Source organism: Salvelinus fontinalis, chromosome 21, assembly GCF_029448725.1.
Source record: "Salvelinus fontinalis isolate EN_2023a chromosome 21, ASM2944872v1, whole genome shotgun sequence".
In the NCBI taxonomy this organism is placed as follows: domain Eukaryota; kingdom Metazoa; phylum Chordata; class Actinopteri; order Salmoniformes; family Salmonidae; genus Salvelinus; species Salvelinus fontinalis.
The window spans coordinates 15,955,601-15,982,085 of NC_074685.1; the positions used below are offsets into that span (position 1 = coordinate 15,955,601).

The 26,485-nt window shown below is 51.6% G+C and overlaps 1 protein-coding gene across 2 annotated transcripts in view; it reads right to left on the minus strand.

The window, feature by feature from the left end:
* The window catches only part of LOC129818326 (phosphatidylinositol 3-kinase regulatory subunit alpha), a 74,078-nt gene that overhangs the window by 22,735 nt on the left and 24,858 nt on the right, over positions 1-26,485 (minus strand). The window contains exons 3-7 of one of the 2 annotated variants that reach the window (XM_055874097.1): positions 19,682-19,774; positions 17,827-17,901; positions 16,170-16,301; positions 15,069-15,270; positions 14,636-14,718 (exon numbers count right to left, since the gene is read on the minus strand). In XM_055874097.1, the coding sequence (XP_055730072.1) occupies positions 14,636-14,718; positions 15,069-15,270; positions 16,170-16,301; positions 17,827-17,901; positions 19,682-19,774 (585 nt within the window). Of the gene's footprint in view, positions 1-11,580; positions 11,964-14,635; positions 14,719-15,068; positions 15,271-16,169; positions 16,302-17,826; positions 17,902-19,681; positions 19,775-26,485 lie in introns of those variants that run through there. The other variant, XM_055874099.1, reaches the window with a different exon arrangement.

Below are 26,485 nucleotides of genomic sequence, written 5' to 3' on the forward strand. Positions count from 1 at the left end.
GAGAGAGCGAGCCACACAGAGAGAGAGCGAGCCACACAGAGAGAGAGCGAGCCACACAGAGAGAGAGCGAGCCACACAGAGAGAGAGCGAGCCACACAGAGAGAGAGCGAGCCACACAGAGAGAGAGCGAGAGAGAGCGAGCCACACACAGAGAGAGAGCGAGAGAGAGCGAGAGAGAGCGAGAGAGAGCGAGAGAGAGCGAGAGAGAGCGAGAGAGAGCGAGAGAGAGAGAGAGCGAGCCACACAGAGAGAGAGCGAGCCACACAGAGAGAGAGCGAGCCACACAGAGAGAGAGCGAGCCACACAGAGAGAGAGCGAGCCACACAGAGAGAGAGCGAGCCACACAGAGAGAGAGCGAGCCACACAGAGAGAGAGCGAGCCACACAGAGAGAGAGCGAGCCACACAGAGAGAGAGCGAGCCACACAGAGAGAGAGCGAGCCACACAGAGAGAGAGCGAGCCACACAGAGAGAGAGCGAGCCACACAGAGAGAGAGCGAGCCACACAGAGAGAGAGCGAGCCACACAGAGAGAGAGCGAGCCACACAGAGAGAGAGCGAGCCACACAGAGAGAGAGCGAGCCACACAGAGAGAGAGCGAGCCACACAGAGAGAGAGCGAGCCACACAGAGAGAGAGAGCGAGCCACACAGAGAGAGAGAGCGAGCCACACAGAGAGAGAGAGAGCGAGCCACACAGAGAGAGAGAGAGCGAGCCACACAGAGAGAGAGAGCGAGCCACACAGAGAGAGAGAGCGAGCCACACAGAGAGAGAGAGAGCGAGCCACACAGAGAGAGAGAGCGAGCCACACAGAGAGAGAGAGCGAGCCACACAGAGAGAGAGAGCGAGCCACACAGAGAGAGAGAGAGAGAGAGCGAACCACACAGAGAGAGAGAGAGAGAGAGCGAGCCACACAGAGAGAGAGAGAGAGAGCGAGCCACACAGAGAGAGAGAGAGAGCGAGCCACACAGAGAGAGAGAGAGAGAGAGCCACACAGAGAGAGAGAGAGCCACACAGAGAGAGAGAGAGAGAGAGAGCCACACAGAGAGAGAGAGAGCGAGTCACACAGAGAGAGAGAGAGCGAGCCACACAGAGAGAGAGAGCGAGCCACACAGAGAGAGAGAGAGCGAGCCACACAGAGAGAGAGAGAGCGAGCCACACAGAGAGAGAGAGAGAGCGAGCCACACAGAGAGAGAGCGAGAGAGCGAGAGAGCGAGCCACACAGAGAGAGAGCGAGAGCGAGCCACGCAGAGAGAGAGCGAGCCACACAGAGAGAGAGAGAGCGAGCCACGCAGAGAGAGAGCGAGAGCGAGCCACGCAGAGAGAGAGCGAGCCACACAGAGAGAGAGAGAGAGCGAGCCACACAGAGAGAGAGAGAGAGAGCGAGCCACACAGAGAGAGAGAGAGAGAGCGAGCCACACAGAGAGAGAGAGAGAGAGCGAGCCACACAGAGAGAGAGAGAGAGAGAGCGAGCCACACAGAGAGAGAGAGAGAGAGCGAGCCACACAGAGAGAGAGCGAGCCACACAGAGAGAGAGCGAGCCACACAGAGAGAGAGAGAGAGCGAGCCACACAGAGAGAGAGAGAGAGCGAGCCACACAGAGAGAGAGAGAGAGCGAGCCACACAGAGAGAGAGAGAGAGCGAGCCACACAGAGAGAGAGAGAGAGCGAGCCACACAGAGAGAGAGAGAGAGCGAGCCACACAGAGAGAGAGAGAGAGCGAGCCACACAGAGAGAGAGAGAGAGCGAGCCACACAGAGAGAGAGAGAGAGCGAGCCACACAGAGAGAGAGAGAGAGCGAGCCACACAGAGAGAGAGAGAGCGAGCCACACAGAGAGAGAGAGCGAGCCACACAGAGAGAGAGAGAGAGCGAGCCACACAGAGAGAGAGAGAGAGCGAGCCACACAGAGAGAGAGAGAGAGCGAGCCACACAGAGAGAGAGAGAGAGCGAGCCACACAGAGAGAGAGAGCGAGCCACACAGAGAGAGAGAGAGAGCGAGCCACACAGAGAGAGAGAGAGAGAGCGAGCCACACAGAGAGAGAGAGCGAGCGAGCCACACAGAGAGAGAGAGAGAGAGAGCGAGCCACACAGAGAGAGAGAGAGAGAGCGAGCCACACAGAGAGAGAGAGCGAGCCACACAGAGAGAGAGAGCGAGCCACACAGAGAGAGAGAGCGAGCCACACAGAGAGAGAGCGAGCCACACAGAGAGAGAGAGCGAGCCACACAGAGAGAGAGCGAGCCACACAGAGAGAGAGCGAGCCACACAGAGAGAGAGCGAGCCACACAGAGAGAGAGCGAGCCACACAGAGAGAGAGAGCGAGCCACACAGAGAGAGAGAGCGAGCCACACAGAGAGAGAGAGCGAGCCACACAGAGAGAGAGAGCGAGCCACACAGAGAGAGAGAGCGAGCCACACAGAGAGAGAGAGCGAGCCACACAGAGAGAGAGAGCGAGCCACACAGAGAGAGAGAGCGAGCCACACAGAGAGAGAGAGCGAGCCACACAGAGAGAGAGCGAGCCACACAGAGAGAGAGCGAGCCACACAGAGAGAGAGCGAGCCACACAGAGAGAGAGAGCGAGCCACACAGAGAGAGAGAGCGAGCCACACAGAGAGAGAGAGCGAGCCACACAGAGAGAGAGAGAGAGAGAGCGAGCCACACAGAGAGAGAGAGCGAGAACGAGCCACACAGAGAGAGAGAGCGAGAACGAGCCACACAGAGAGAGAGAGCGAGAACGAGCCACACGGAGAGAGAGAGAGAGAGAGAGAGCGAGCCACACAGAGAGAGAGCGAGCCACACAGAGAGAGAGCGAGCCACACAGAGAGAGAGCGAGCCACACAGAAAGAGAGAGAGAGCGAGCCACACAGAGAGAGCGAGCCACACAGAGAGAGAGAGCGAGCCACACAGAGAGAGAGAGCGAGCCACACAGAGAGAAAGCGAGCCACACAGAGAGAGAGAGCGAGCCACACAGAGAGAGAGAGCGAGCCACACAGAGAGAGAGAGCGAGCCACACAGAGAGAGAGAGAGCGAGCCACACAGAGAGAGAGAGAGAGAGAGAGCCACACAGAGAGAGAGAGAGCGAGCCACACAGAGAGAGAGAGAGAGCGAGCCACACAGAGAGAGAGAGAGAGAGAGAGCGAGCCACACAGAGAGAGAGAGAGAGAGAGAGCGAGCCACACAGAGAGAGAGAGAGAGAGCGAGCCACACAGAGAGAGAGAGAGAGAGCGAGCCACACAGAGAGAGAGAGCGAGCCACACAGAGAGAGAGAGCGAGCCACACGGAGAGAGAGAGAGAGAGAGAGCGAGCCACACAGAGAGAGAGAGAGAGAGAGAGAGCGAGCCACACAGAGAGAGAGAGAGAGAGAGAGAGCGAGCCACACAGAGAGAGAGAGAGCGAGCCACACAGAGAGAGAGAGAGCGAGCCACACAGAGAGAGAGAGAGCGAGCCACACAGAGAGAGAGAGAGAGCGAGCCACACAGAGAGAGAGAGAGAGCGAGCCACACGGAGAGAGAGAGAGAGAGCGAGCCACACGGAGAGAGAGAGAGAGAGCGAGCCACACGGAGAGAGAGAGAGAGAGCGAGCCACACAGAGAGAGAGAGAGCGAGCCACACAGAGAGAGAGAGAGCGAGCCACACAGAGAGAGAGCGAGCCACACAGAGAGAGAGAGCGAGCCACACAGAGAGAGAGAGCGAGCCACACAGAGAGAGAGAGCGAGCCACACAGAGAGAGAGAGAGCGAGCCACACAGAGAGAGAGCGAGAGAGCGAGCCACACAGAGAGAGAGAGCGAGAGCGAGCCACACAGAGAGAGAGCGAGCCACACGGAGAGAGAGAGAGAGAGAGAGAGAGCCACACAGAGAGAGCGAGCCACACAGAGAGAGGGAGCGAGCCACACACAGCGAGAGAGAGCGAGAGAGAGCGAGAGAGAGAGAGAGAGAGAGAGAGAGAGAGCGAGCCACACAGAGAGAGAGAGAGCCACACAGAGAGAGAGAGCGAGAGCGAGCCACACAGAGAGAGAGCGAGCCACACAGAGAGAGAGAGCGAGCCACACAGAGAGAGAGAGCGAGCCACACAGAGAGAGAGAGAGAGAGAGAGCGAGCCACACAGAGAGAGAGAGAGAGAGAGAGAGCGAGCCACACAGAGAGAGAGAGAGAGAGAGAGAGAGCGAGCCACACAGAGAGAGAGAGAGAGAGAGAGCGAGCCACACAGAGAGAGAGAGAGAGAGAGAGCGAGCCACACAGAGAGAGAGAGCGAGCCACACAGAGAGAGAGAGAGAGAGCGAGCCACACAGAGAGAGAGAGAGCGAGCCACACAGAGAGAGAGAGAGCGAGCCACACAGAGAGAGAGAGAGAGCGAGCCACACAGAGAGAGAGAGAGAGCGAGCCACACAGAGAGAGCGAGCCACACAGAGAGAGGGAGCGAGCCACACACAGCGAGAGAGAGCGAGAGAGAGCGAGAGAGAGCGAGAGAGAGAGAGAGAGAGAGCGAGCCACACAGAGAGAGAGAGAGCCACACAGAGAGAGAGAGCGAGAGCGAGCCACACAGAGAGAGAGCGAGCCACACAGAGAGAGAGAGCGAGCCACACAGAGAGAGAGAGCGAGCCACACAGAGAGAGAGAGAGAGAGAGAGAGCGAGCCACACAGAGAGAGAGAGAGAGAGAGAGAGAGAGCGAGCCACACAGAGAGAGAGAGAGAGAGAGAGAGCGAGCCACACAGAGAGAGAGAGAGAGAGAGAGAGCGAGCCACACAGAGAGAGAGAGAGAGAGAGCGAGCCACACAGAGAGAGAGAGAGAGAGAGAGAGCCACAGAGAGAGAGAGAGCGAGCCACACAGAGAGAGAGAGAGCGAGCCACACAGAGAGAGAGAGAGCGAGCCACACAGAGAGAGAAAGAGAGCGAGCCACACAGAGAGAGAGAGAGAGCGAGCCACACAGAGAGAGAGAGAGAGCGAGCCACACAGAGAGAGAGAGAGAGCGAGCCACACAGAGAGAGAGAGAGAGCGAGCCACACAGAGAGAGAGAGAGAGCGAGCCACACAGAGAGAGAGAGAGAGCGAGCCACACAGAGAGAGAGAGAGAGCGAGCCACACAGAGAGAGAGAGAGAGCGAGCCACACAGAGAGAGAGAGAGAGCGAGCCACACAGAGAGAGAGAGCGAGCCACACAGAGAGAGAGAGCGAGCCACACAGAGAGAGAGAGCGAGCCACACAGAGAGAGAGAGCGAGCCACACAGAGAGAGAGCGAGCCACACAGAGAGAGAGAGCGAGCCACACAGAGAGAGAGAGAGCGAGCCACACAGAGAGAGAGAGAGCGAGCCACACAGAGAGAGAGAGAGCGAGCCACACAGAGAGAGAGAGAGCGAGCCACACAGAGAGAGAGAGAGCGAGCCACACAGAGAGAGAGAGAGCGAGCCACACAGAGAGAGAGAGAGCGAGCCACACAGAGAGAGAGAGAGCGAGCCACACAGAGAGAGAGAGAGCGAGCCACACAGAGAGAGAGAGAGCGAGCCACACAGAGAGAGAGAGAGCGAGCCACACAGAGAGAGAGAGAGAGAGCGAGCCACACAGAGAGAGGGAGAGAGAGAGAGAGCGAGCCACACAGAGAGAGAGAGAGCGAGCCACACAGAGAGAGAGAGCGAGCCACACAGAGAGAGAGAGAGAGCGAGCCACACAGAGAGAGAGAGAGAGCGAGCCACACAGCGAGAGAGAGAGCGAGCCACACAGCGAGAGAGAGAGCGAGCCACACAGCGAGAGAGAGAGCGAGCCACACAGCGAGAGAGAGAGCGAGCCACACAGCGAGAGAGAGAGCGAGCCACACAGAGAGAGAGAGAGCCACACAGAGAGAGAGAGAGCGAGCCACACAGAGAGAGAGAGAGAGAGAGAGCGAGCCACACAGAGAGAGAGAGAGAGCGAGCCACACAGAGAGAGAGAGAGAGCGAGCCACACAGAGAGAGAGAGAGAGCGAGCCACACAGAGAGAGAGAGAGAGAGAGCGAGCCACACAGAGAGAGAGAGAGAGAGAGCGAGCCACACAGAGAGAGAGAGAGAGAGAGCGAGCCACACAGAGAGAGAGAGAGCGAGCCACACAGAGAGAGAGAGAGAGAGAGAGAGCCACACAGAGAGAGAGAGAGAGAGAGCGAGCCACACAGAGAGAGAGAGAGAGAGAGCGAGCCACACAGAGAGAGAGAGAGAGAGCGAGCCACACAGAGAGAGAGAGAGAGCGAGCCACACAGAGAGAGAGAGAGAGAGAGCGAGCCACACAGAGAGAGAGAGAGAGAGAGCGAGCCACACAGAGAGAGAGAGAGAGCGAGCCACACAGAGAGAGAGAGCGAGCCACACAGAGAGAGAGAGCGAGCCACACAGAGAGAGAGAGCGAGCCACACAGAGAGAGAGAGCGAGCCACACAGAGAGAGAGAGCGAGCCACACAGAGAGAGAGAGCGAGCCACACAGAGAGAGAGAGCGAGCCACACAGAGAGAGAGAGCGAGCCACACAGAGAGAGAGAGCGAGCCACACAGAGAGAGAGAGCGAGCCACACAGAGAGCGAGCCACACAGAGAGCGAGAGAGAGAGAGAGAGAGCCACACAGAGAGCGAGAGAGAGAGCAAGAGCGAGCCACACAGAGAGCAAGAGAGAGCCACACAGAGAGCAAGAGAGAGCCACACAGACAGCAAGAGAGAGCCACACAGACAGCAAGAGAGAGCCACACAGACAGCAAGAGAGAGCCACACAGACAGCAAGAGAGAGCCACACAGAGAGAAAGAGAGAGCCACACAGAGAGAAAGAGAGAGCCACACAGACAGCAAAAGAGAGCCACACAGAGAGCGAGAGAGAGCCACACAGAGAGCGAGAGAGCGCCACACAGAGAGCGAGAGAGCGCCACACAGAGAGCGAGAGAGCGCCACACAGAGAGCGAGAGAGCGCCACAAAGAGAGCGAGAGAGCGCCACACAGAGAGCGAGAGAGAGCCACACAGAGAGCGAGAGAGAGCCACACAGAGAGCGAGAGAGAGCCACACAGAGAGCGAGAGAGAGCCACACAGAGAGCGAGAGAGAGCCACACAGAGAGCGAGAGAGAGCCACACAGAGAGCGAGAGAGAGCCACACAGAGAGCGAGAGAGAGTCACACAGAGAGCGAGAGAGAGTCACACAGAGAGCGAGAGAGAGTCACACAGAGAGCGAGAGAGAGCCACACAGAGAGCGAGAGAGAGCCACACAGAGAGCGAGCCACACAGAGAGCGAGCCACACAGAGAGCGAGAGAGAGCCACACAGAGAGCGAGAGAGAGCCACACAGAGAGCGAGAGAGAGCCACACAGAGAGCGAGAGAGAGCCACACAGAGAGCGAGAGAGAGCCACACAGAGAGCGAGAGAGAGCCACACAGAGAGCGAGAGAGAGCCACACAGAGAGCGAGAGAGAGCCACACAGAGAGCGAGAGAGAGCCACACAGAGAGCGAGAGAGAGCCACACAGAGAGCGAGAAAGCGAGAGAGAGCCACACAGAGAGCGAGAAAGCGAGAGAGCCTCACAGAGAGCGAGAGAGCGAGAGAGAGCGAGAGAGAGCGAGAGAGCCTCACAGAGAGCCAGAGAGAGCCAGAGAGAGCCACACAGAGCGAGAGAGAGCCACACAGAGCGAGAGAGAGCCACACAGAGCGAGAGAGAGCCACACAGAGCGAGAGAGAGCCACACAGAGCGAGAGAGAGCCACACAGAGCGAGAGAGAGCCACACAGAGCGAGAGAGAGCCACACAGAGCGAGAGAGAGCCACACAGAGCGAGAGAGAGCCACACAGAGCGAGCGAGAGAGCGAGCGAGAGAGCGAGAGAGCGAGCGAGAGAGCGAGAGAGCGAGACAGAGCGAGACAGAGAGAGCGAGACAGAGCGAGACAGAGCGAGCGAGACAGAGCGAGACAGAGCGAGCGAGACAGAGCGAGACAGAGCGAGCGAGACAGAGCGAGACAGAGCGAGCGAGACAGAGCGAGACAGAGCGAGCGAGACAGAGCGAGCGAGACAGAGCGAGCGAGACAGAGCGAGCGAGACAGAGCGAGCGAGACAGAGCGAGCGAGACAGAGCGAGCGAGACAGAGCGAGCGAGACAGAGCGAGCGAGACAGAGCGAGCGAGACAGAGCGAGCGAGACAGAGCGAGCGAGACAGAGCGAGCGAGCGAGACAGAGCGAGCGAGCGAGACAGAGCGAGACAGAGCGAGACAGAGCGAGACAGAGCGAGACAGAGCGAGACAGAGCGAGACAGAGCGAGACAGAGCGAGACAGAGCGAGACAGAGCGAGACAGAGCGAGACAGAGCGAGACAGAGCGAGACAGAGCGAGACAGAGCGAGACAGAGCGAGACAGAGCGAGACAGAGCGAGACAGAGCGAGACAGAGCGAGAGATCGAGCGAGACAGAGCGAGAGATCGAGCGAGACAGAGCGAGAGATCGAGCGAGACAGAGCGAGACAGAGCGAGACAGAGCGAGACAGAGCGAGACAGAGCGAGACAGAGCGAGACAGAGCGAGACAGAGCGAGACAGAGCGAGACAGAGCGAGACAGAGCGAGAGATCGAGCGAGACAGAGCGAGAGATCGAGCGAGACAGAGCGAGAGATCGAGCGAGACAGAGCCAGAGAGCGAGCGAGACAGAGCCAGAGAGCGAGCGAGACAGAGCCAGAGAGCGAGCGAGACAGAGCCAGAGAGCGAGCGAGACAGAGCCAGAGAGCGAGCGAGACAGAGCCAGAGAGCGAGCGAGACAGAGCCAGAGAGCGAGCGAGACAGAGCCAGAGAGCGAGCGAGACAGAGCCAGAGAGCGAGCGAGACAGAGCCAGAGAGCGAGCGAGACAGAGCCAGAGAGCGAGCGAGACAGAGCCAGAGAGCGAGCGAGACAGAGCCAGAGAGCGAGCGAGACAGAGCCAGAGAGCGAGCGAGACAGAGCCAGAGAGCGAGCGAGACAGAGCCAGAGAGCGAGCGAGACAGAGCCAGAGAGCGAGCGAGACAGAGCCAGAGAGCGAGCGAGACAGAGCCAGAGAGCGAGCGAGACAGAGCCAGAGAGCGAGCGAGACAGAGCCAGAGAGCGAGCGAGACAGAGCCAGAGAGCGAGCGAGACAGAGCCAGAGAGCGAGCGAGACAGAGCCAGAGAGCGAGCGAGACAGAGCCAGAGAGCGAGCGAGACAGAGCCAGAGAGCGAGCGAGACAGAGCCAGAGAGCGAGCGAGGGAGCGAGAGAGCGAGCGAGGGAGCGAGAGAGCGAGAGAGCGAGCGAGCGAGACAGAGAGCGAGCGAGCGAGACAGAGAGCGAGCGAGCGAGACAGAGAGCGAGACAGAGAGCGAGCGAGCGAGACAGAGAGCGAGACAGAGAGCGAGCGAGCGAGACAGAGAGCGAGCGAGACAGAGAGCGAGCGAGACAGAGAGCGAGCGAGACAGAGAGCGAGCGAGACAGAGAGCGAGCGAGCGAGACAGAGAGCGAGCGAGACAGAGAGCGAGCGAGCGAGACAGAGAGCGAGCGAGCGAGACAGAGAGCGAGCGAGCGAGACAGAGAGCGAGCGAGCGAGACAGAGAGCGAGCGAGCGAGACAGAGAGCGAGCGAGACAGAGAGCGAGCGAGACAGAGAGCGAGCGAGCGAGACAGAGAGCGAGCGAGCGAGACAGAGAGCGAGCGAGCGAGACAGAGAGCGAGCGAGCGAGACAGAGAGCGAGCGAGCGAGACAGAGAGCGAGCGAGCGAGACAGAGAGCGAGCGAGCGAGACAGAGAGCGAGCGAGCGAGACAGAGAGCGAGCGAGCGAGACAGAGAGCGAGCGAGCGAGACAGAGAGCGAGCGAGCGAGACAGAGAGCGAGCGAGCGAGACAGAGAGCGAGCGAGCGAGACAGAGAGCGAGCGAGCGAGACAGAGAGCGAGCGAGCGAGACAGAGAGCGAGCGAGCGAGACAGAGAGCGAGCGAGCGAGACAGAGAGCGAGCGAGCGAGACAGAGAGCGAGCGAGCGAGACAGAGAGCGAGCGAGCGAGACAGAGAGCGAGCGAGCGAGACAGAGAGCGAGCGAGCGAGACAGAGAGCGAGCGAGCGAGACAGAGAGCGAGCGAGCGAGACAGAGAGCGAGCGAGCGAGACAGAGAGCGAGCGAGCGAGACAGAGAGCGAGCGAGCGAGACAGAGAGCGAGCGAGACAGAGAGCGAGCGAGACAGAGAGCGAGCGAGACAGAGAGCGAGCGAGACAGAGAGCGAGCGAGACAGAGAGCGAGCGAGACAGAGAGCGAGTGAGACAGAGAGCGAGAGAGAGCCACACAGAGAGCGAGAGAGCGAGAGAGAGCCTCACAGAGAGCCAGAGAGAGCCACACAGAGAGCCAGAGAGAGCCACACAGAGAGCCAGAGAGAGCCACACAGAGAGCCAGAGAGAGCCACACAGAGAGCCAGAGAGAGCCACACAGAGAGCCAGAGAGAGCCACACAGAGAGCCAGAGAGAGCCACACAGAGAGCCAGAGAGAGCCACACAGAGAGCCAGAGAGAGCCACACAGAGAGCCAGAGAGAGCCACACAGAGAGCCAGAGAGAGCCACACAGAGAGCCAGAGAGAGCCACACAGAGAGCCAGAGAGAGCCACACAGAGAGCCAGAGAGAGCCACACAGAGAGCCAGAGAGAGCCACACAGAGAGCCAGAGAGAGCCACACAGAGAGCCAGAGAGAGCCACACAGAGAGCGTGCGAGAGAGCGAGCGAGCGAGCCAGAGCGAGAGAGCGTGCGAGAGAGCGAGCGTGCGAGAGAGCGTGCGAGAGAGCGAGCGAGACAGCGCGAGCGAGCGAGACAGAGCGCGAGCGAGCGAGACAGAGCGCGAGCGAGCGAGACAGAGCGCGAGCGAGCGAGACAGAGCGCGAGCGAGCGAGACAGAGCGCGAGCGAGCGAGACAGAGCGCGAGCGAGCGAGACAGAGCGCGAGCGAGCGAGACAGAGCGCGAGCGAGCGAGACAGAGCGCGAGCGAGCGAGACAGAGCGCGAGCGAGCGAGACAGAGCGCGAGCGAGCGAGACAGAGCGCGAGCGAGACAGAGCGCGAGCGAGCGAGACAGAGCGCGAGCGAGACAGAGCGCGAGCGAGCGAGACAGAGCGCGAGCGAGCGAGACAGAGCGCGAGCGAGCGAGACAGAGCGCGAGCGAGCGAGACAGAGCGCGAGCGAGACAGAGCGCGAGCGAGACAGAGCGCGAGCGAGACAGAGCGCGAGCGAGACAGAGCGCGAGCGAGACAGAGCGCGAGCGAGACAGAGCGCGAGCGAGACAGAGCGCGAGCGAGACAGAGCGCGAGCGAGACAGAGCGCGAGCGAGACAGAGCGCGAGCGAGACAGAGCGCGAGCGAGACAGAGCGCGAGCGAGACAGACAGCCAGCCAGCCAGAGACAGACAGACAGACAGACAGCCAGAGACAGACAGACAGACAGCCAGCCAGAGACAGACAGACAGACAGCCAGCCAGAGACAGACAGACAGACAGCCAGCCAGCCAGCGAGACAGACAGCCAGCCAGCCAGAGACAGACAGCCAGCCAGCCAGAGACAGACAGACAGACAGCCAGCCAGAGACAGCCAGCCAGCCAGAGACAATAATGTATCAGATGTGCGAAGATTCAAGATCTCAAACTCACATTGCATGTTGTGCATGTTCTGGTAAAGGCACCAGTGGTGTCTCCACTATGAACTTTGTTTCGTTCCCCCCAAAACGATGTACAAAATCCAAACAGATAGAGCTCTAGATCGAACACTCAAGTCCTCCTGAAAAGTTCCATTCTGTGGCTTTATCTGGATTCTTTTAGTTTAGTTCTCAGGGAAGATGACAGCCTGTTCCGCGGTACTTCATTAAATCCAGGTAATCCGGTAACTCTTGGGAGGCAGGTACAGCATGCGACCGCTTGCTTGCCTGCTCTGCTTTCCTGACTGCCTGGCTTACTCCTTGGTCTGGCGCAGGTGGTGTGAGTGAGGGAGGGAAGCGTGCCTCTCTGTACCTCTCTCACTCTACCTCACCCCTCTCTCGCTCTCCCCCTCGCTAACCCACCCGTCTTCCACTCTTTCTCTTGCTCTCTACCTCCCACTTTCTCTACCCGCCTTCTCTTTCTCGCTCTACCCCCTTCTCTCTCTACCCCCCCGCCTCTCGCGACCCACCCCTCTCCTCTCCCCTTGCTCTTCCCACCCCTCTCTCCTGCTATCTACCCCCCCTCATACCCCTTCTCTCTTAAAACCCCCTCTCACTCTCCCAAACCACCCCCCCCATCCTCTCCCGACTACCCTCTACCCTCCTCTTTCTCTCTCTCTGGGCGCGTTGGGGCCGCTGGATGGTTAATGACTAGCTGAGCTGCTGCCCCGGTGTTGGCCCTGCATGCCCATTCTGAAACCTGGCCATAGTGCCGACCGAGTCTTTGTGCGTGTCCCTCTCCGTGTTTGAAAGGAAGGGAGTAGGGAGAGTGTTCAGTCTTATGATTAACTCGCACAGGTTCAGATATTTGCTGAGCTGGGCACTTTGGTGCTGGGAGGGATGTGTGGAGGGAGGGGTTAGAGGGGGGAGGGAGGGGTTAGAGGGGGGTTTGTGGCCCAAGGAAGTAGGAGCAGCCACTGGGCTAACAAAAGGTGCTCTGTGGAACAGACCCAGTTTCCAGCCAACTAAATCTAAGTAGGCCTTTGGATGATTACTTAAAATAGGCCCCCAGTAACTGGGAGGCACACAGACATCACACACAGGCAGGTTATCATTCAGAGAAACACGCATGTGCAGACAGTAAACACAAACACGCTTTCGTAGAAAGTCTCCCATGCTCTCAAAGATAAACACACAGTCACACACAGGTGATGTTAAACGGTTCAAATTTGACACAACTGACCACCAAACGGCTCCCCTCTCAAGTTCAACCTGCCTAGCATGTGTGTGTCTGTGCATGGAACATAGTATGTTTGTGTGTGTGAGCATACGAGTGTTCATTCACACAGGAAGGGACCTGGCTGGTTCAGCAGAAAGAGAAGAGTCAAAGCTTGCGGTGTTGAGCTTGCTATTGCCCGCCCGGCCAGCCTCCCCCGTCAGTCTACCTCCATCCCCGTCGGCCCATTGCTCCTGCAGGTGCGAACTCCTGACAGCGGCCCATGCGAGGGGGACGTTATAAATAGTCCCAAACAGGTAATAAAACGTTTCAACAGTCACAGCCAGGCACTGGGCCTGCCCACCAAAAGCAGTTTCAACTAGCGACTGTAAAAACCCAACTGTGCCAAGCAAACGGTCTGCAGTCCAACACCATGGCCTGCTGGAGTCTAGAGAACGCTAGGCCACTTTACTGGTTAGATGAAAAATAAAAAGCACATTCTATTGCTTTTTCTTTTTTATACAATATAGGGTATTATTCCTTCATGGCCTGAATTTATCAAATGTTCAAAATTCAGTTTGTGCATTTCTGGCCACGGTAAAAGGTCTTACATAATTAATCAAGGGTAGCCTACTTCACTGCACATGTAGGATGGAATTCACCTAGAGCCCTGTAACCTCAACTACTTTCACTTTGATCAACACGCCACTGATTTCCTGCTCGAGAGGAAGGAGGCTCTATCCTGGGCTACAAACCAAAAATGAACAACCCATTTTTACACAATACCATTTTAGACCCCATCATTGAGACTACCATGGGTTAACAAACTCCTGCAGCCTAAGCTATATGCTGCAATTTGCATAACTGTTTTGATGAGTCAAGCTAGTTCCTCCCCATCCCAGAAGAATGCTCTGCAGGTTCCATCGCCAAGTCACAATGAAAGATGTGTGACACAAACACAGCCAAGCCAAGATTCTGGTATTAAAGATTGCGTTATAAATGTGAGTAAAAAAATTCAGCTATTCTAAATTAAAAGGCTGATATTTAAGCAATAAGGCCAGAGGGGGTGGTATATGGCCAATATAACACGACTAAGGGTTGTTCTTGTTGTTATGCAAGCCAAATTCTAGGCTAGAAGCAAGGAGAAATAATGTGTTTAATAAAACCCTTATTGCTTTTCTTTTGTCATTTGCTGTGGTATATCAAAAATAGTGTAGTGATACTTCAAATAGAACAGTAAACGTGGATTTTTGTGTCATACCCATGATATTGTCGATATACAGACGGGTGGAATGGTGTTTTAGCCAATCAGCATCCAGGATCCAAACTACCTAGTTTATAAATGAAGACAGGCTAATTGTAGCCGATTTGCAAACATTGACTGGCATATAACAATAAAGCCTTTTAAACAAGTGCAGAAAACCTTAACTAAAGCTGTAATAAACGGAGCCAGCCAGGTATGCGATGGGGCAGCTTTTGCCCCACAATGGAGGCTTTTCCCCATGCAGTGCAGCCAGTACATCCTGTGCTCTGTGCTACTGCTAGAGTGCGAGTCACCGTGTGGCTCTACGGGCCAAGAAGAGCCCAGGTTCCCTGCTGTTCCCCTCGGCTCCCGCACTCAGTCAGTCAGTAACTACCATGGGCTTAGCGCCACTGCAGTCTTAATATATGCACTTAGGCCATTCTCTCAATGCCCCTCAATAACAAAGTACAGTATGTGAGTGTAAATAATTTCAGAGGAAGAGATGGGCATTCATATGGCTTTAAATATAGTTGTTCTGTATCTCTGCATACACCCCCAACCAGAACTTTAACAGATGACGAATAATAGAAAAGGAAAATGTGTGTTTCTTACCTGGAGCCGCCTGTGCTTCTGTCCATTCGCTAGTCACAAGGGTCTCAATGATCTTGATATGAGCATCCGGGCTGGGCTCGCAGCTGATGAAAGAGTGAAAAAAGAAGAAAAAAGTCAAATAGAGTCAGCAATTCTCAGGCCAGCTGACTGGCCCTGCTGTTGTGATTAATGTGTGCATGATCTTGCTCCATCTTAATCACTCTCTAACTGATGGGACTTCAAGCATGGCTGCTGTAATTGCAACAGCACAGCTGGCAAATAGAAAAGCTTCCCAACCTAAATCCTTTCACGCAAATGTGTGTGTCAGTGAGTGTGTGTGAGTGTGAGTGTAGGCTGCTTGCCTGAGAGTGTGTTTCCTTGAGTATATAAAAAGTGTCTGGCTGTCTGTGCACACCTGTCTGTGAGGGCCAGTCCCTCTCTCTCCTCCACCCACCTGGCAGCCTGCTGTCTGAAGAGCATGGGGCTGAAGATCTCGCCCAGGGCGTGGGAGCTGAGCAGGTTCTTGGGCGCGTTGTGGCACACCCGGGACCAGTGGCGCAGCAGGCAGTGGAAGGTGAGCCAGTACTGGGCTGGCAGGCTAGGCGTGCTGGCGATGCGACGCAGCAGCTGGGCACACTCCTTGGGGCTCTGCACCTCTGTGGGACCAACACACACACAGGTGTCAGAGAGGGAGGTATGTCATACATACACATGTTTCTATGTGCTAACACTTACGCAGGTTACGCACAAATTCATTGATAGAGATCAGAGGGAGATATACACAATGCATTGCCACACATTTATGACTTTGAATGTGTGCCAGGTACGCTGCAGGCTACGCACTAACAAAACCCTTCAAAAAGCTCCCGCAGTTAAAGCTACAGTGGTGCTAGCAGACTTCCCATCGACCAATGGGGTGGGAGAAAAAGGAGCCCTGTGCTCAGTAATCGGGTTAGACAACCGCATTGAGATTGTGTGTGCTCAACAATGAGTGGAGTGCAAGGTACACTTGCAGGTGATTGGCTAGCACTGAGATAAACTTGTGTAAGTTGCTATTAACAACAGAGATCCTGTTTCTGGCCATGTGACAAAAAGATTACTCTGAGATAGCACTGAAGAACATAAGACAGAGATAAAGAAAGCCTGCTGTGACTGTGTGTGTGACTGTGTGTGTGTGTGTGTGTGTGTGTGGATATTGACACTAGCTCTAGGTACTGTGGGTTCCCTCTCCAAGGTACAGAGTGTTCAGCAGCCCGGCCAGTGGTAGATTAGGTTAGGACTGCTGCTGTAGGCCAATAATTAACTAGACACCGTACCTTTGGGTTGAGGCACGTTCCACTGAAAGTGATTGCTGAGAGCAACAAACAAATTGAATGAACAGCAACCTCTAACCGACATGCTGATTTGGACATGACCCATTTTCTAGTAGAACATTGACAGGAAGAAAACAGTAGGTGCTATAGAATATTGGTTATGTGATTGTGTGTACATCATGTGGTGTAGACTGATGATTGTATGGCAGTGTTACAGTCACAGTGTGTGTGTGTAAGACTACCTTGGGCGGTGTGGACCAGCTGAGTGTAGATGGCCGGTGGGATGACAGGCTGGGGAAGATCCTGCAGGTACCGGCGTAGACCGTCACACAGCATCTGCAGGTCCATCTGGTCCAGGTCTGCTGACGGAGGATCTGAATAGAACCACACACCATTGGATCAAAGTCAAACAGTTTTTCCCCCAAAGAATTGCACACAAAGTCAATAACATTAAATTTGGGTGGATATACAGTGCATTCGAAAAGTATTCAGACCTCTTGACTTTTCCACATTTTGTGGAACCCATAATGACAGGTTAAGTATTGTTTGCAAAAAATATATACCTTATTTATATAATTATTCAGACCCTTTGCTATGCGACTCGAAATTGAGCTCAGGTGAATCCTGTTTCCATTGATCATCCTTGAGATGTTTCTACAACTAGGAGTCCACCTGTGGTAAATTCAATTGATTGGACATGATTTGGAAAGGCACACACTTGTTTATATAAAAGTTTGCACAGTTGACAGTGCATGTCAGATCAAACACCAAGCCATGAGGTTGAAGGAATTGTCCATAGAGCTCCGAGACAGGATTGTGCCGAGAGACAGATCTGGGGGAGGGTACCAAAACATTTCTGCAGCATTAAAGGTCCCCAAGAACATAGTGGCCTCCATCATTCTTAAATGGAAGAGGTTATGAACCACCAAGACTCTAAGACCTTGACCAAGATCCCGATGGTCATTGACAGAGCTCTAGAGTTCCTCTGTGGAGATCGGGGAACCTTCCAGTAGGACAACTATCTCTGCAGCACTCCACCAATCAGGCCTTTATGGTAGAGTGGCCAGACGGAAGCTACTCCCCACTAAAAAGGCACATGACAGCCCACTTGGAGTTTGCCAAAAGGGACACAAAGGACTCCCAGACCATGAGAAACAAGATTCTCTGGTATGATGAAACCAAGATTGAACTCTTTGACCTGAATGTGTCCGCTCAACACCTGGCCAATACCATCCCTACGGTGAAACATCGTGGTGGCAGCATCATGCAGTGGGGATGTTTTTCAGCGGCAGGGACTGGGAGACTAGTCAGGAACAAGGGGGAAATGAATGGTGCTAAGTACAGAGATCCTTGATGAAAACCTGGGCTAGAGCGCTCAGGACCTTAGACTGGGGCGAAGGTTCACCTTCCAACAGGACAGCGACCCGAAGCACACAGCCAAGACAACGCATGAGTGGCTTCGGGACAAGTATCTGAATGTCCTTGAGCGGCCCAGCCAGAGCCCGATCAAACATCTCTGGAGAGACATGAAAATAGCTGTGCAGCGACACTCCCCATCCAGCCTGACAGACCTTGAGAGGATCTGCAGAGAAGAATGGGAGAAAATCCCCAATACAGGTGTGCCAAGCTTGGAGCGTCATACCCAAGAAGACTCGAGGCTGTAATCGCTGCCAAAGGTGCTTCAACAAAGTACTGAGTAAAGGGTCTAAATACTTAATTAAATGTTCTATTTCTAAACTGTTTTTGCTTTGTTATTGAGGTATGTGTGTAGATTGAAGAGGAAAAAAACTATTTAATATATTTTCGAATAAGTCTGCAACTTAACAAAATGTGGAAAACGTCAAGGGGTCTGAATACTTTGTGAATGCACTGTAAGTGATAAACATGAACTCTGCTCACCAGTGTCAAAGCACTGTCTAACATCCAGTCCACCATCAGCTGTGAAGGTCCTGTACAGTGTTGGGTTGTCCAGACCTACACAGAATCAAGCAGCACATGATAAGCCACTAGCTTAGATGCAACTACTTAACTTCTCTAGGATAGGGGGCAGCATTTCCACGTTTGGATGAAAAGCATACCCAAATTCAACTGCCAGCTACTCATCCCCAGAAGATAAGATATGCATCGTATTAGTAGATTTGGATAGAAAACACTCTGAAGTTTCTAAAACTATTTGAATCATGTCTGTGAGTATAACAGAACTTATTTAACCATTCAGATTTCTATTTTTCTCTTTTTGAGGTCACTCTTTTGAATGGATTTTCATTGGGAATCCAGATTTCTAATTGACCTTCTTGCAGTTCCTACCGCTTCCACTGGATGTCAACAGTCTTTAGAAATTGGTTGAGGTTTTTTCCTTTGTGTAATGAAGAAGTACGGCCTTCCAGAACGAGGGTCACTTAAAGTGTACTGTTTGTTAGAGGCGCGTGACCAGAAAGCTAGCTACAGTTTGTTTAAATCCTGTATTGAACACAGATCATCCCATCTTCAATTTTATCGATTATTTACGTTAAAAAATACCTACAGTTGTATTACAAAAGTAGTTTGAAATGTTTTGGCAAAGTTTACAGGTAACTTTTAAGATATTTTGTAGTAACGTTGCACAAGTTGAAACTGGTGTTTTTCTGGATATATTTTTCCAAATAAATGGATATATATATCGACGGAATTAATCGAACAAAAGGACCATTTGTGATGTTTATGGGACATATTGGAGTGCCAACAACAGAAGCTCGTCAAAGGTAAGGCATAAATTCTATTTTTATTTCTGCGTTTTGTGTTGCGCCTGTAGGGTTGAAATATGCTTCTCTCTGTTTACTCTGTTGCTATCCTCATAATAGCATCGTTTGGTTTTGCCGAAAAACCTATTTGAATTCTGACATGTTGGCTGGATTCACAACAAGTGTAGCTTTAATTTGGCATCTTTTTTGTGTGACTTCATAAAAGTTAGATTTTTATAGTAATTTATTTGAATTTGGCGCTCTGCATTTTTACTGGCTTTTGGCCAAGTGGGACGTTAGCATCCCACATATCCCAGAGAAGTTAAATTCCTAGACAGTCATAAAATCACTATAAAAGGCCTTCCGATTTATTTAAGTATAAAAACATTCAAGGAATAAAGCGCACTACAAGCTACCAGACCTAGTCTCAGGGATGGCTAACTGAAAATCCCTTCAATCTCCACTGAGTTAGGTAAACCTGCTTTTAGTTTCTTTGCACCTCACTTGTGGAATATCCTCCAGAACTCTCTCAAATTGGATATTATGATGCCTCTGGAGAGCTACCCTTTAGGTTTTCGCTCCAACCCCAGTTGTAACTAACGTGATTCATCTTATCAACCAGCTAAGTGTGAGAATCAGGAGCGCTAGATTAATAGGGTTGGAGCAAAAATCTACTGGGATGGTAGCTCTCCAGGGTTGGAAAGCCCTACTCTAGGGCAATTCAGACGGCTGATTAATGACTTTTTTTATTGAAGAATGTGTTTTGTTTTCTATGATTGTGTTTTGTATCACTGTTCTGCTTTTCATAGTGTATAGATTTTGGAATATTATTGTAATTACAGGGCTCTTTAGACCAAATAGACCTTATCTCAGCATGACTTCTTGTCAAAAACAAGGTTAAATAAATAATTACATAAGTAACTGAAACCATGTTGTTGATACACGAGGGGTGGATCTTCTAGAATGTAAATCTAGGAAATGTTTAGATGACCAGTGTGGGTGTGTGCTAGTCCATTGTGTACAGGCCAGTGCACCTTTCTTCTCGATGGCCTCCAGCAGCCTGGCCAGCATGGGAGGAGCCGTCTCTGGGAGGGCAAACTGCTCTGTCAGGTCCAGGAGGGTGGAGCCTGGAAAACGAGAGAAGAGAGGAATAGCGGTTCATTTTCACTTAAAAAAGGTCGTTTTAGGATTCAATCGATAACAATTATGGAGGCTAACAAAGAGTGAGAGAGGAAAGGGGATAAGTTGAGGGTTAATTTTATTTCAACATTTCAGGAAGTGCATTGAAATGCAGTACATTAATTGAAAAATGCCCGACCCTGGTTTAACCAAGCCCTAGATGGTCATAGGTAACGGAGTCAATTCCTCCAACCCTCTCTAACACGACACAAAGGGGTCAATTTTGGGCCTCCACTTCAATCCCACCACCATGATGGTCTCCACCCACACCCCTCGCCCTCAGGCAGCCTATTAAGGCAGCCTATTAATATATCAATCCCACGTTGCACTGCATTCACATGGTGTGCCTTTTAAAAATGGTCAGGAAGGGAGATTTGGGACTGCAGCGCTACTTCAAAAAGGTATTGCAGACACCAGACCAAAGGACCGATGGAGAGACAAAAAGGCAACTGTGCAAAACCGAACGATTCAGGTTGGAGAGGTGCCGAGCAGTAGGATACCATGAAGGTAGCGTTGGGGTGAACCAAGGGGCTAAGCAAATACCATGTGATATGCATAAGGCAAGCCAGGTCTGAGGCTTTGCCCCACCCACCCCACTTTTTTCATTAGATCTAAGCATCCAGGTGTGGACATGAAAGGGTCTGTGGGCTGGCACCGATTTTATTTGGATTTGCAAAAAGGTTATTTTGAAAGAGCACCTTTCTGAAAGGCCCAACTGTTTGAGGATTTCAGTCTGCAGTTTCAAACGCAGACGACCATGAATGGAGCCCCTTTCACGGTTTCCCTTTATTTCACTAATTAAGAAATGGAGAGCATCTAAAATAAATAAATCTCAGAAGATTTCAAAGGGTTCCAATATTAAGGCAATGTAGTGGCTTAGCCTACATGTGTATTTATCCTATTGTTTTTAACAAACGTCAATTATTGCTCTACCCTTTTTAGTAAAACGGGCACGAAACCGGGCATCTAGAGTAGCCATCTACGCATACACACCGGTCATTAGCCTGGAAACGTTCTCTCCCCCATTAGGCTGCTTACTTGCCTAAATAATGATCTGCCATATTTTAACGCTACGTCCTCGTTAGCGCACTGAACGCTGTGGATAACGCTGTCCGGTTGTATGTGAACCAACTGGATTAGCAGGGAGAAAGACTTTCAGCCACTAGACACGCTAAACCCTGTGTAGGCTAAAGAGACTAGAGGTCGACCGATTAATCGGAATGGCCGATTAATTAGGGCAATCGGTAATCTGTCTTTTTTTTTTTACACCTTTATTTAACTAGGCAAGTCAGTTAAGAACACTTTCTTATTTTCAGTGATAGCCTAGGAACGGTGGGTTAACTGCCTTGTTCAGAGGCAGAACGACAGATTTTTACCTTGTCAGCTCGGGGATTCATTTTTGCAACCTTCCGGTTACTAGTCCAATGCTCGAACCACCTGCCTTACATTGCACTCCATGAGGAGCCTGTGTGGCAGGCTGACTACCTGTTACGCGAGGGCAGCAAGAAGCCAAGGTAAGTTGCTAGCTAGCATTAAACTTATCTTATAAAAATCAATCAATCTTAACATAATCACTAGTTAACTACACATGGTTGATGATATTACTAGTTTATCTAGCGTGTCCTGCGTTGCATATAATCAATGCGGTGCCTGTTAATTTCGCATTGAATCACAGCCTACTTTGGACAAACGGGTGATGATTTAACAAGCGCATTTGCGAAAAAAAGCACTGTCGTTGCACCAATGAACCTAACCATAAACATCAATGCCTTTCTTTAAAATCAATACACAAGTATATATTTTTAAACCTGCATAGTGGGGAGAACAAGTATTTGATACACTGCCGATTTTGCAGGTTTTCCTACTTATGTCATGCAATAAAATGCTAATTACTTAAAAATAATACAATGTGATTTTCTGGATTTTTGTTTTAGATTCCGTCTCTCACAGTTGAAGTGTACCTATGATAAAAAATTTGACCTCTACATGCTTTGTAATTAGGAAAACCTGCAAAATCGGCAGTGTATCAAATACTTGTTCTCCCCACTGTATTTAGTTAATATTGCCTGCTAACATTAATTTCTTATAACTAGGGAAATTATGTCACTTCTCTTGCGTTCCGTGCAAGCAGTCAGGGTATATGCAGCAGTTTGGGCAACCTGGCTCATTGCAAACTGTGTGAAGTCCATTTATTCCTAACAATGGCCATAATTAATTTGCCAGAATTGTACATTATTATGACATATATTGTACAACCGTCAATGTTAACAGCAATATTTAGACTTAGGGATGCCATCCGTTAGATAAAATACGGAACGGTTCCGTATTTCACTGAAAGAAGAAAAGTTGTTTCCGGATATGACCATTTTAACCTGTTTGGGGTGCAAGCCCGACCTCGGACCGAAAATGACAACAGCTGCAGAGCGCGAAATTCAAAATCTATTTTTTAAAAATATTTAACTTTTACACATTAACAAGTCCAATACAGCATTTGAAAGATAAACATCTTGTCAATCCAGCCAACATGTCCGATTTTTTAAATGTTTTACAGAGAAAACACCACATATATTTATGTTAGCTCACCACCAAATACAAAAGTGGACAGACACGTATGAATTATGATTATGAAGTATGAATTATGATTGAAGTAGCATGCACAACCAACCGAAATAAACTAAAACCAACCTAAAGAGCCCAGAAAAAACGACCTCAGATGACAGTCATATAACATGTTACACAATAAATCTATGTTTTGTTCATAAAAAGTGCATATTTTAGCTATAAATCAGTTTTACATTGATGCTACCCAAAAATGCTAATACATAGCTACAGTCTGAATCCAGCCGGGAGTAGCCAGAGAAAATACATACACCAACGTCGGCTACTAATTACACCTCATAAAACATTTCAGAAAAACATATGGTGGATAACTAATGAAAGACAGATATCTTGTGAATACAGACAACATTTCCGATTTTTGAAGTGTTTTACAGCGAAAACACAATATATCGTTATATTAGCTAACATCATAAGCTAGCATAAGGCAGCATTGATTCTAGTCAAGCGCTAGCCTAGCATAGTTAGCAGCGTTAGCATTCAACAGTTCGACATATATATGAAAAAGCATCCCAAATTGGGTCTTATCTTTCTTGGTACTCCATCAGAATGTTGTAACGGGGTCCAATGTCCAGTAGAGTCTTTAGTTGGGTTCCAGAACGAAAGATTTCCCTCTTTGGTTAGCTAGCACGGTAGCATTGCTGCGCCAGAAAGCATTTCTTCAAAAAATTCTTCCGTCGTTTCACATCTAAAGTCCAGAATAAATTGCAATAATATAATTAAAGTATATTGAAAAAACAACCTTTAGGATGATTTTGTGACATGTAGCAAATAATATCGTAGTCAGGCATCATATTCAAAGTTATTTACCTTGTTCCAGAAGCCGAGATCAAATTATCCTTCGCGCCCGGATTTTTATTTTAACTGCGCATGTCTCACAAGAAGTTCTGTTATTCAGTCCAGGGACGAGATATTCGACCCCTTTCAATTCTCACTTCCGCATTACAGTCTGACGTACACCTCTGACGTGTCCCTATTGTCCCAAGTCAAATGGCCTTTTATAGAGAAGGTCTTAAAGAGACACATCGCATTTTGGGAAACTCAATTCGGCTGGGAAAATGGCTGTAAAAATATTTCTGTTCGACTTAGAGAAACAATTCAAACCTTTTTAGAAACTACAGACTGTTATCTATCCAACAGTAGTAAATATATGCATATTGGAAAATAAAAAGTTTCTTAGGAGGCCGTTTGAAAATGTGCACACATTTTCCAGTTTTTTCAATATTCAGCGTGCAGCCAGAACAGGTTAATGACCAAAAACTCGTATTTCTGTGTGTTATGTTATAATTAAATCTATGATTTGATAGAGCAGTCTGATTGAGCGGTGGTAGGCACCAGCAGGCTCGTAAGCATTCATTCAAACAATACTTTCGCGTGTTTGCCAGCAGCTCTTCGGAATGCTTCAAGCGCTGTTTATGACTTCAAGCCTATCAACTCCCGAGATTAGGCTGGTGTAACCGATGTGAAATGGCTAGCTAGTTAGCAGGGTGCGCACTAATAGCGTTTCAATCGGTGCGGTCACTCGCTCTGAGACTTGGAGTAGTTGTTCCCCTTGCTCTGCATGGGTAACGCTGCTTCGAGGGTGGCTGTTGTCGATGTGTTCCTGGTTCGAGCCCAGGTAGGAGCGAGGAGAGGGACGGAAGCTATACTGTTACACTGGTTATATTAAAGTGCCTATAAGAACATCCAATAGTCAAAGGTATATGAAATACAAATCGTATAGAGAGAAATAGTCCTATAATTCCTATAATAACTACAACCTAAAACTTCTTACATGGGAATATTGAAGACTCATGTTAAAAGGAACCACCAGCTTCATATGTTCTGAGCAAGGAACTTAAGTTAGCTTTTTTACATGGCACATATTGCACGTTTACTTTCTTCTCCAACACTTTGTACTTGATCATTTAAACAAAGTTGAACAGTTTTCATTATTTATTTGAGGCTAAATTGATTTTATTGATATTAAGTTAAGTGTTCATTCAGTTGTTGTAATTGTCATTATTACAAATAAATTAAATTTAAAAAAATAAAAAAAATTGGCAGATTAATTGGTATCGGCTTTTTTTGGTCCTCCAATAATCAGTATCGGTGTTGAAAAATCATAAATCGGTCGACCTCTAAAAGAGACAACCGTCATCTGGAAGACACAGTGTGGACCGCACCACACGGACCAGAAAGCGAGTCGTTTTCTCAGAAGCAGTGAACTTTGAGGTACTCGAACACCAACGTTTCCCCAAATAGAGAGCTAGGCATCCAGTGCCACCTCTGCATGACTTGGAAGTGTAACCTTCCTACCCAGACAGACATCCTACACTGCTGTCCATCTACTGCCAAAGCCCTGCCTGCATCGGCCTCCCGCTTCTGGGAAACTCACTTCACAACCTGGGGCTAAATTTACACCTGGCCTTAGTGCCGCTAAAAGTAAATATGCAGAATAACAAGCCTAGCCAGGCCTAGATACAATCATCATGTTCTATTTTTTTTTCAACTTATCTACAATCATATTCTAGCATTCCTAGATTATAGATAAGACTGCATTTACCATTGTGATAACTATAGTAAGATACCTTGTGTTCTTAAAAGTGAAATGCTACCTCTGTGTGCTTATCTGTACAGACACACACTGATTTTAGTATCATAGTTTTGAGTAGACCTATATCAGCTTTCACAAAATGATTTTCTACGATATAATATAGATAGATACTATGACTCCAAGTAACAATTTATTTTTATTTTTTATTTTATTTTTAAAATCGGTTGGTGGACATTCCCTCAAACCGCAGTACTATTCAAAGTGTCCTGTATCTGGGACTGTGTTTATTTACTCTATCCATAGCAGCCCTGTGAGTGACACGGGGAGGGGGAAGATAAAGTTGTTTCTCAGTACCATCTGCGCAACCTGATAGTTCCAATGCCGACGGGCCGGTGTCGAGTGACACAGAAAATGACAGAAATGTTCAGGCCGATCAGTTGGTGATTTCCATGAGGCACTGCCACGAGACCAAGAAACAGAGCAGAAGGGATCTAATGAAGGCAGAGGTGCAGCGAGAGAGAGAGAGCGAACGGGGCGGCGCGAGAGAGAGAGAGAGCGAACGGGGCGGCGCGAGAGAGAGGGCGAACGGGGCGGCGCGAGAGAGGGCGAACGGGGCGGCGCGAGAGAGAGGGCGAACGGGGCGGCGCGAGAGAGAGGGCGAACGGGGCGGCGCGTGAGAGAGGGCGAACGGGGCGGCGCGTGAGAGAGGGCGAACGGGGCGGCGCGTGAGAGAGCGAACGGGGCGGCGCGTGAGAGAGAGCGAACGGGGCGGCGCGTGAGAGAGAGCGAACGGGGCGGCGCGTGAGAGAGAGCGAACGGGGCGGCGCGTGAGAGAGAGCGAACGGGGCGGCGCGTGAGAGAGAGCGAACGGGGCGGCGCGTGAGAGAGAGCGAACGGGGCGGCGCGTGAGAGAGAGCGAACGGGGCGGCGCGTGAGAGAGAGCGAACGGGGCGGCGCGTGAGAGAGAGCGAACGGGGCGGCGCGTGAGAGAGAGCGAACGGGGCGGCGCGTGAGAGAGAGCGAACGGGGCGGCGCGTGAGAGAGAGCGAACGGGGCGGCGCGTGAGAGAGAGCGAACGGGGCGGCGCGTGAGAGAGAGCGAACGGGGCGGCGCGTGAGAGAGAGCGAACGGGGCGGCGCGTGAGAGAGAGCGAACGGGGCGGCGCGTGAGAGAGAGCGAACGGGGCGGCGCGTGAGAGAGAGCGAACGGGGCGGCGCGTGAGAGAGAGCGAACGGGGCGGCGCGTGAGAGAGAGCGAACGGGGCGGCGCGAGAGAGAGAGCGAACGGGGCGGCGCGTGAGAGAGAGCGAACGGGGCGGCGCGTGAGAGAGAGCGAACGGGGCGGCGCGTGAGAGAGAGCGAACGGGGCGGCGCGTGAGAGAGAGCGAACGGGGCGGCGCGTGAGAGAGAGCGAACGGGGCGGCGCGTGAGAGAGAGCGAACGGGGCGGCGCGTGAGAGAGAGCGAACGGGGCGGCGCGTGAGAGAGAGCGAACGGGGCGGCGCGAGA